At 40.3% G+C, this 10147-nt stretch overlaps 1 protein-coding gene across 2 annotated transcripts in view; it reads left to right on the forward strand.

Annotated features, from left to right (window-relative positions):
- The window catches only part of lhx2b (LIM homeobox 2b), a 9901-nt gene extending 5816 nt beyond the window's left edge, over nucleotides 1-4085 (forward strand). For both annotated transcript variants that reach the window (XM_005733605.1, XM_005733606.1), the window contains 2 exons: nucleotides 722-927; nucleotides 3426-4085. In XM_005733605.1, the coding sequence (XP_005733662.1) occupies nucleotides 722-927; nucleotides 3426-3716 (497 nt within the window). In that variant the 3' untranslated portion in view covers nucleotides 3717-4085. The remainder of the gene's footprint in view (nucleotides 1-721; nucleotides 928-3425) is intronic.
- Nucleotides 4086-10147: the final 6062 nt, after the last annotated feature.

A 10147-nucleotide genomic window follows, 5' to 3' on the forward strand; every position in this document is an offset into this window, starting at 1 on the left:
GTGTGTGTGTGTGTGTGTGTGTGTGTGTGTGTGTGTGTGTGTGTGTGAGAGAGAGAGAGAGAGAGAGAGAGAGATGGCTGTATCCAGGCTCGCACCTCCTCCTAGGACAGAAAGACACAAACAGACAGACTGGCGAGGAGAGGAGGTGATCTGCAGCTGGAAGAAACAGCTGTTTGGTCACTTTGTATTTCTGTGCAGATTTAAACAGAATGAGGCGTTTTTATTGTATTTACAAAGAGATGTGTACAATAATAGAGCTTAGAAAACAATTTTCTTCTTCTTTTTTACAGTTTAGTTATTTGGATCAGTCACACTGTCGTGCTTTAAAGTCAGCGCCTCACGAAGCCCCTCAGTGCACAAAGTTTCTATAGACTTCTTGCTGAATTTAATCAAGACGTTTAAATAAAATAATATGTGAAAAGAATTACAAAATACCCCCTCCCAAATTTGCCACAACAGTTCTGCCAAAGGTCTGTTTCTGTGAAAAGGATTTTGTTTTTCACCAAGTGCTATATAAATAATATTAAATTGAACTGAAAGCGCAGGTTTTAAATGCCCAGGCTATTCTTTGAAATATATTTTCACCTCCTTGCTGGTAACAGTATAATACTCTGGAGACATGAGAATTTCATAAACAGCAGCAGAGGAATGAAATGATGACGTTAATAATGAGTTCCAACTTGTCTTAACCCACTGTCCTCCTTTCCCTGCTGACATGAAGCGCTGAGCTGTAACGAGAACGACGGCGAATCCATGGACAGGGACTCCCAGTACAGCTCCAGTCAGAAGACCAAGCGCATGCGGACGTCCTTCAAGCATCACCAGCTGAGGACCATGAAGTCCTACTTTGCCATCAACCACAACCCAGACGCCAAGGACCTCAAGCAGCTTGCCCAGAAAACTGGCCTCACCAAGCGGGTCTTACAGGTAGCGCCAGCAGCCTCTCACTTCTCGACCACAGTTCACTTTTTTGTTACTAAAAGTAGCTCGCACAAGCCAACAGGGCGACGTTTCCAGTGATAACCAGTGGTAATATAAATGAAGTGGTGTTTTACAGTTAGGAGCCAAATCAGCTGCTTTATTTTATGATTTTGCTGTTTTTCATCTCAAGTTCTTGGAAGACTTTTAGGAAACAAGTAAAACAAAATCAGAATTGGATTCCCTTACTTTGTTTCTGTTTTCTTTTCTCGTTTTCATAACAGCAGAAGCAGAATTTCTAATTGCCTTCAGGAAAAGCAGACTTAATATTTCTGTTCATGCTGGAAACCAAAGTTACCTGGAAATCAAAGAGAAATGTTAAAAAAAATGAAACGTAATATAACTCAGTGGATGATGTGATGTTGTGGTGACGAGTGAGGGATGAAAAGCAAAAAGCTCTGTAATACATGCAAAGAATGCGACAACACAACAGAGCATTTGATTTCCACAAAAGACGACAGCAAATTATCTGGGGTACTGAAAAGAAGAAAAATAAGACAAAAAGGTTTCTAAATCAAAATTTTACTGAGAAGGAAGAAAAAAAACATCCCGCTGCTTTAATTAACGCTCACAGAAAACAAAGCAGTCGTTTTGCTTTGATGCGTTCGAGTTTTCATGTCTGTTACTTCAGCTGAAGCGACTCTCTAGCCGCCCGATTCCCATGGCTCCATCATGACTCCATCACTAACACTTCCCAACACTCAGCTCGGCTGCTGCCTCGTTCGCTCTGCAAATCACAGAACACACTTTTATTACTGGAAAAAGAGAGGAAATCTTATATTCAAAAACATGACAAATAAATGAAAATCCCAGAGCAAAAAAAGAAGGTTGTGATAAAGAAAAATAAGAATATCGTTAATCTTATTGCAAATGTGTAAAATCATAACTGCATTTCTTTCTGCAAACACTGTAAATAGGACCCGTGTTGCTTTTTGCCAGGGTCAATGAAAGCAGGAGGACATTGCTCTCTATTTTCATGTGCAAGCATAATAAAAGAAATGGCTTAATTTCTTTTGTGTGAACAGCCATGAAAAGTAAAGGCTTTTATAGCTTTTACACACAGAGGACGAGCGCTCAGGCTTTGTGTTTCCAAGTGTTCTTTTATCTTTGTCTCCAGTCAGAACATCTGCAAACAGACTTTAAAGAGACACAAAGAGATGCTCGCTAGATAATGGAGATAATATGGGTATTCTTGAGATTCAGTGACATCACAAGCCGCGTTATATTTTGATATATTTACATTTTTGAAATATACTTATTCCCCAAGAGATACACGTCTGTTGCTTCACTGTGACAGTTTCTACATTTGTCACAGGCTGGTTTAGGTGCGGAGAAGTTTTGGTCTTAGTCAAAGAAAAATTGTGAAATGCGTTCAGTTAAAGCTGAGTTAAAATTTTCATACTTCCATACTTACTTAGGTTTCAGATATTTAAACTCCTTTCTCTGGTTTTCATCACCAACTGTCGTGAAACACGTTTGGTGCTTTAGCTGTTAAAGTCAAGTAAGCAAACAATTATGTAATGAATTATTATTTGTCTGTGTCGGTCTTGTGATTGACCCTTTTGCCGTTTCCAACTGTGCGTTCTGGAAACATGAACATGTGTTAGTTACCTCTCAGCTGATACATCACAACTAGCCAGTTTCCAACACAAGAGGCTGATACCCCTGAGAGGGCTTTTCCCAGCTTTCAGGCAGCCATAGGTCTCCTTTATTTTACTAGAGCATCAAAATTAGCTTCGAGACCTGCCTGGGATACAGTAGGTAATCCATCAGCATGAGTATCACGTGCTCTTTTTATTAGTGTCGGTGCTGTGTGGTGAGGCAGCTGAAGAGCCTGAACTGTATTACCTGCTGTAGGAAGTGACAAGACTGAGAGAAGAAATCATGTTCAGTGTGTTCACAGTGACGCATTACATTTTGTTAGAAATCCAGTTTACATACAGACTGTTAAAGGAGCGGGCTGGCATTTATGTAGCAGAACACTTCAGACTATAGTCTGCAGAAAACTGTATGACCAACAGCAAACATAATGCATAAAAGTAGTGTGTTGAACATGTTGGAGACAGGAGTTCCCGGTTAATCGAACAGTGTAGAAAGGGCAGAGGAACATATTGAAATCTATCTTTAGTGGTGTGCAGACTTTTAGCCCAATATACTGGAAGTGCTCACACCACTGAAAATTACATTTCAGCACCAAAACAAATATATGTGGAATTATTTTACTGAAGGAAACGGCTCCAAATAAAAAAATGTTTATATTTCAAAACCTGGACCCAAGAAAGCAAAACCATCTGCACACTCAGGAACGACCAAATAGGTTGAACTGAAAGTCCTGTAATAATGTAATAATAATGTTTTTCTGCATGAATGTTATTTCTTTATGATATCAAACACACGTGGGTTTGTTTTGGTATTTAGAAGTGTACTAACAGATCATCCATCTGCAGGTGTGGTTCCAAAACGCTCGGGCCAAATTCAGGAGGAACCTGCTGCGGCAGGAGAGCACCGGGGTAGACAAGGCGTCCGACGGCTCCACGCTGCAGGGTGGTACACCGTCAGGCCCGGCCTCTGAGATCTCCAACGCCTCCATGAGTCCCTCCAGCACACCCACCACCCTTACGGACTTGACCAACCCCACCATGCCCACTGTCACCTCTGTGCTCACCTCCGTGCCGGGTAGCATGGATGTCCACGAGTGCCGGAGCCCATCACAGACCACGCTGACCAGCCTCTTCTGATAGATGGAGCCCTTCTTCACAGCCCCCTCTCCCCTGCCCTCCCTGGCCCCATCCCTTAGCTCCCCCCTGCTCACCTCTGCTCCTTGTGGATCTACAATTAAGCACGGTTCACTCCTTGGAACATTTAACGGATTAGAAAACAAAAGGAAGCAAACTGAAAAGGTTTCCTTTAGAGACTGTTTGATTAGTGAGGTGGCTGAGCCTTACACACCGAACATTTGTTGTTATTTTGATGTTGTCTTGTTGAGAACTGAGGAGACTTGATTTGCATTTTTCAATGTTTACAGAGAGAGACTGAAACTGGTCAAAAAAAATTTGGAATATTGTTTTTTCCAGCACAGTATTTATGTTATATTGTACAAGAGTCACTGTTAGAAGGATTGTAAAAAATCGTTTTCTTTCTTTCTTTCTTTCTTTCTTTCTTTCTTTCTTTCTTTCTTTCTTTCTTTCTTTCTTTCTTTCTTTCTTTCTTTCGTTCGTTCTTTTGTTTTGGAAATCTGAGATTAAACACAGGTTACAATATCCTATGACTGCCACGTGCCTTACGGTCCACTTATCTTAACTGCTGTTTCTAAAAGTCGGTCACACGTGAGTGATTTGCATCAGAACAAAGCAGTATGACTGAATTAACTCGACTCCTTGTGCGCATTTACGTATGTGTGTGAGTTCTGGCTTGTTCCTCTTTGTGTTTGTGTGAACGTGCAGTAAAGCCCATTCGGCTGCACTTTAATTTAAAAGAAAAAGGCGAGAGGCAAATAATTCTTGTTTTTGATCTCAACTCTTTTGAATCGTCTTCACTTAAACTTGGCTAAAAAGCTGTTGTTCAAAGTCTCGACTTTTAGTTTAATGCACTGGCGGCCCGATGCAGATCAGTTCATGATACTAAACCTCACCAAATGATGCGATCGATTTCATTAACATCCACCAGGTTACTGAGACCCGTCTCGGTGCATGCCCATTCCTTTTTAATTTTCACTTCTCTGGAACAAACACAAAGCTTTTAATAGGAAAAAGATGTAACATCTCAGCAACATCCTCACTAGTTACTAGTTTAGTTTCTTAAAATTTGATCATTTAGCAGGTGACTAACCCTGGATAGGTTGCCGGTAACCTGGTGGATGTCAAAAGGTTAAGTTCAGATTTAACATGAACTTGTGAACTCAAACATGGCTTTAAAGACACTGTTTTCTGTTGTTAAGATATTCAGTGACTTTAAAAGTCATGTAGACGTGTCAAATTTCAAGTTGAAGTGATAAAACACACAATTAAATATTTTAAAAATGCCTCTTGATCTTCCTTTAAATACAGCGAGGATACAGATTTGAAGAACTGCTTTCAGTCAAATCTTTCATGTTATATATATGTTGCATGAGACCTACTGCGTCCAGCTGTAAGGTATCATAACAAACACCAAGTATCCTGCTTCATGTCTGATTTATAGTACTGTGTTAAATCTATACTGTGTCCTATATGCCATAACAGACATTGTACCTTGATGTGCACCTTCCCAAAAATGCTACAGCGATGCACCTCTGATATGTGGGGAAGTATTATGCCATGTAAAGAAAAAGGAAAGTGCCTCCGTGAACCAAACACGAGCTGTAACTCGATCTAGTTGCTCAAAATGCTAATGCAAAGTAATCTGCCAGTCAGGCTGTTTTTCATAGCTCTGCTTATACGTGTTTGAATCTCAGTCAGAGTAACTGTTCAGTATTTATTACTTTCAAGCCCAAAATGAGTAACTTAGTGTCACTTATGATGGCAGAGCGATACAGACGTGCCAGCGCAAACAGCTGTTCACTACGGCGTAGATGTTACGGGGATTCAACGCAGTACTATAAGGTTCCGATTACGCCAAAGCGTATGTTCAAAATAACTTTTATGGGAAAAGATTATGTTGGTCAAAGGAATTCACAATATCAATTTCACCAGGACGGCATCAGGAGCAACTTCAGTCAGGTTCAAAGCCTTTTTAGGAAATTCATTCAAGTACATGTGCTCGTTGTGCAATTATTTAGGATATCCTTATTACACAGTACAAATCCTTCATTTTAAAATATAGTTTTTACCAATAAACAGCTGGCAATAAACAATGAAAATAACAATGAAATTTTGGGGGTTAAACTGTAAAGGTGTGTGTGAGTGTGTGTGTGTGTGTGAGAGCGAGATGGAAATATATATGCTGTGAATGGGGGAGAGCTGTCGCTGCTGCTTGTGGAATACGGTGATCTGTCCCAGGCTGCTGTAACAAACCTCACTGAGCTCTTCATGTTGTGCTGCTTCTGCACATTCGTGTACGCGTCACTGTTGTCCTCGGTTTTGTGAGAAATATAAACACTATCGATAATAAGACTTGTCTGTTGGAAGAGAGTTTGTACCTCCGAGTGCGAGTTTTCTACATGTGTACATATCGTATTCATTCAGAGATGGCGTGCTGTGAGGGGTCAGAGGCGTTTGTGATGCAGTGATGAGTGGAGTGGCAGTTAAATCAAGCCGCTGCGAGGTTGGATGGGCATTTGGCATTTTTATTATTTCTATTTTTTTATTTTGAAGATTTCTTTTCATTTTTTGACTTTTACGAGCGAACTGTAAAACAGACCATCAATAAATATTTATATTTATTTTAATTTGAAGCATGTCAGATACCCCGACATTTACTTATTTAGCTGTTTGGATCAACATGCCGCAGTCAACATCGCTAACATGCTACACAAGCTAAGGGTAGTTTCGATTTTCACTGAACGATACCGCTGTTTTCCTTCTTCCCCTCGCCCCTCCAACCAATCACACTCAGAGCTGACCCTCACTGATGCTGGTTCTGCCAGAGGTCTTTTCCTATTAAAGGGAATTCTTCCTTCCCACCGTCACCAAGTACTTGGTCATAGGGAGTCATCACATCATTGGGTTTCTCTCTTGTCTTTCTTTTACCTTACAATATCAAGCATCTTGATATCATGTTGTGAACTGGCTGCTATATAAATAATAGTGATTTGAATTGAAAAAACAAGTATCCATGTTTCTTTGATGATCCTGAAAGGCATATGCCACAAATTCAGCACAGGTGAAATTTCTTGTTGGGTTGACCCAAGACTCAGTCGAAAGTACAGATTCAAAATATTTGGGGAGTATTTTTGCCTTTATTCACCGATTGGAGCAACAGACAGAGCTGTGTGAAAGACTCAAAGCTCCCTGTTTAGAACGAAACTCCAGTCCTGTGCTGATTCCACTTTGAGTTGTTTATATTTTTCCAAAACTGCTGAATAGTCCAGACTACAAGAACACTAGTAAAGCATGTTTGAAAGCCGCGTAGCAGGTGTTAGGAAATAGAACCTGAATATTTGGAAATGTGAAAGCTAAAGCTGAACTATCACAGGCAACCACGACAGCTGTCTGCTGTGTGGACTGTTGATTCATTTCAGCAGACCCAAATGCAGGAAATGGGAATTATTAAGCTCAAAGCATTTAATGCTGTTAGTGCAGGAATTACATGACGTCCGAAAATCCCAAAACATTTCAGGACCAAAGCCAGGGAATCTGAAGATCAGATGTCAATAGGAATACAAATTCAGGAAGCACAGAGAACATGGAAGCGCAAGGAGACACGCGGCTACATGGACGACACAACAAGGACAACATAGACAAGAGATAATGAGCAAATGGGAAACAGGTGGGGAACACAGCTGAAGATAATTAAAATAATGACATGAGGGACGTTAAACTCAACACAGGACACAGGAAAAACAGCTACTAAAATAAAACAGGAAGTAAGACGCAACTTAACATGGGAAAGAAATGAACTCAGCACAAGGAGGGCAGAGGCAGGGGAAGTCACAAATCCTCAAAGCTCTGGGTCCAAGACGCTGGGAATATGACAGCAGGACTGCCAGTAATAACACAGTGATTTAATGAAACAAAGCAAAGCTGCAGCTGTCATCTTTTTCCTTTACAAACACAACACGTGAGTCCATGCAAGATTTCCACTGCCAGCTTGTAAAGAGTGCTAATAATTCATCAGCTAGCAGCAACATGACTCAGCTGCTAAAACCAGCGCAGAGGTTCTTGCAGTTTCCACATCTGTCCGTCTGTACATGTGTCCAATAACTAGAATCAAGATACAATTAAGCTCACAAACACTTAACCACCATTATGGTAGTAAATGAGTAAGTCACGCCAAAATGGATGCTAATTGGACAACAGGCTTAAAACATCATTCAGTCACCAGCAAAACTGCTCGAATACGTTTGTAACGCAGCTAAATGCTGAAAAAAGGGTTTGGCCTCTACCTGTCAGAGGCCAAACCCTGGATTATACGTAACTTTATACCAAAATAACATTTAAACAGAAGTTTTGAGTTTTTAAGGCTCACCCAAAGCATTCATCTGAGGAACTGCAGTCTCTGGCACTTGCTCTCCTGGTCCTGACTGACAGAACGGTTGGATCAGCTGCAGGATTATTCTGTTCTGCTATGAGTGGTTGTTTTTCTGTCAGGCAGTTACTGAACCTTTGGTTATTGCAAAAGATTGTGTAGTAGCATGTAGCATGAAACTACTGTCGTACACCCTTAAAGCAAATATAGTTTTAGCATAAAGAGGAAAGCCTATAAAAATTCAGGATATAATTACTGGCTTATTGATATTATCATGATTGTTCAACTAACTGCTCAAATTACTGTTATTAAAGGAAATGAGCAAATTCGCCAATAATAAGACTGAATTGAATTTTGCTAGCTAGCTGCTAGCTGCTGACCCTACAGCCCCTGAGCTGTCTTTAAAGTCAAAGCTTTGAGAGATGCAGTGATCCCAGTTTTTCAGAATAGTGTAGTATCCAATAGAAAAAAACTTCTGAGAATTATAATATGATATTATATCGTCCAAACATGTACAACAGTGCTACATAGATGTGTGCATATGTATGATTTCATACAGCAAACTGTCACTGAGTTTGTGTGCGAGCTCTTTGTGTCTGTGCCTTTTATATGTGATTATTTCAAAAGCACTGTTACATCCAGCCACTTTCTCAGAACTGGAGCACTAAAAAAAAAAAGATCATTTTGAAAAACTTTATTTCCTTTAAATGAGCATCTGTGCCAAAGCTGAGAGTGGTAGGAGTTGGCAGCCTTCCTGAAACTATAATCCTAAAAAAGGGGAAAAATTGTGTCCATGAGCAGCTTTTCCTTACTCTGCTGGAGCAAATGTGTTCAGTTTTCTCATGGCTGGAGCAGCAGGGACTTGCGCTAATCATAACGGTAGGATGAGTTTCCACTTTAAAAAAATATTAGTTTAAACTCAGCACCAACACAAAAATTTAACAAGGACTTGGTGGGTGGAGGAGTGAGTGAGAGGTCTGGCGAACAGCAGTCTTTACACTTTGTAAGCAAAACATGAATTATGAAAAACAGACCTTAGCTTCCCTTGCAGTGCATAATTAGAAATGGGTGCACATAAAAAGAGGGAAAAGAGGAGGAGTCCCTCGCAGCGAGCGGACCCGGTAATTATCCTCGCACCGGTGGAGAGGAGTTTGAGGACACAATCAGGGACGGGGACGAAACACACCCCGAGCGACTAAATCTCTCCTGTCCAGAACACTGACCACATCCCTACAAGTCTGCCTACGAAGCAAGAATACGACTTGTGTGTGTGCTGAAGCCTTCACTCCAGCAACTCAGTTAGGTCAAGCAAACATATTCATCTGTTGGCCAAGCTTGGCTAAAACTGCATCTCAGTGTGATATAAGGACAAAACATAGTTCAGGATATAAATTCTCAGTGTTGGAATAAAACATATTTGGCTGCCTGCTTCATGTTAATGTGTGACGTGAATTTGATCCAGTAATTACAGGCAAAGGAAGACCCTTGGCAAGCATCGCAGAGCAACACTACAGGCTCATAACCAAATTTTACTGTGTGTTAATAGATGCTTATGTTTTCATTTTCCCAGAAATTGTTATTCTAAGGATAATAAACTTTGTACTGAGGATTTTCCAGAAAACCTGTCGAGGATACAAAAGAAAAAAATGTTTTGAAAACGCAGTCTGTCTGGTTTAGTGTTCACAGAGATGCCTGTGAACGTAGCACGAGTCAGTGCAACAATCCTGATGACGTTTCACTTTTTATTATTAAAATGAGGATGAAAAAACAGCACAGTAGATAGTAGTGTCTTAGAATTCCTGCATGTTTTATTACATACTGGTCTTAATATTATTTCATTCAGCTTTTTTGTTTTTTTAGATTTTGGGGGGTTTTCACTGGTTTCTATTCATCTATTTATTGTCCACTAGTTTGAATTTATTTTGGATTTTCTCTAATCCACACATGGTCAAATTTTATATACAAGTTCAAATACATACATCCCCACCATAGCTCTTCATCTGACTCTTTCATTTACCGGGCACAGACCCCGTTTTCAGGCTTAGGCCACAAATTTTCAGTCCAC

The sequence above is a fragment of the Pundamilia nyererei genome, unplaced genomic scaffold (assembly GCF_000239375.1).
Source record: "Pundamilia nyererei isolate P.nyererei 1_Seehausen unplaced genomic scaffold, PunNye1.0 scaffold00053, whole genome shotgun sequence".
Lineage (NCBI taxonomy): Eukaryota > Metazoa > Chordata > Actinopteri > Cichliformes > Cichlidae > Pundamilia > Pundamilia nyererei.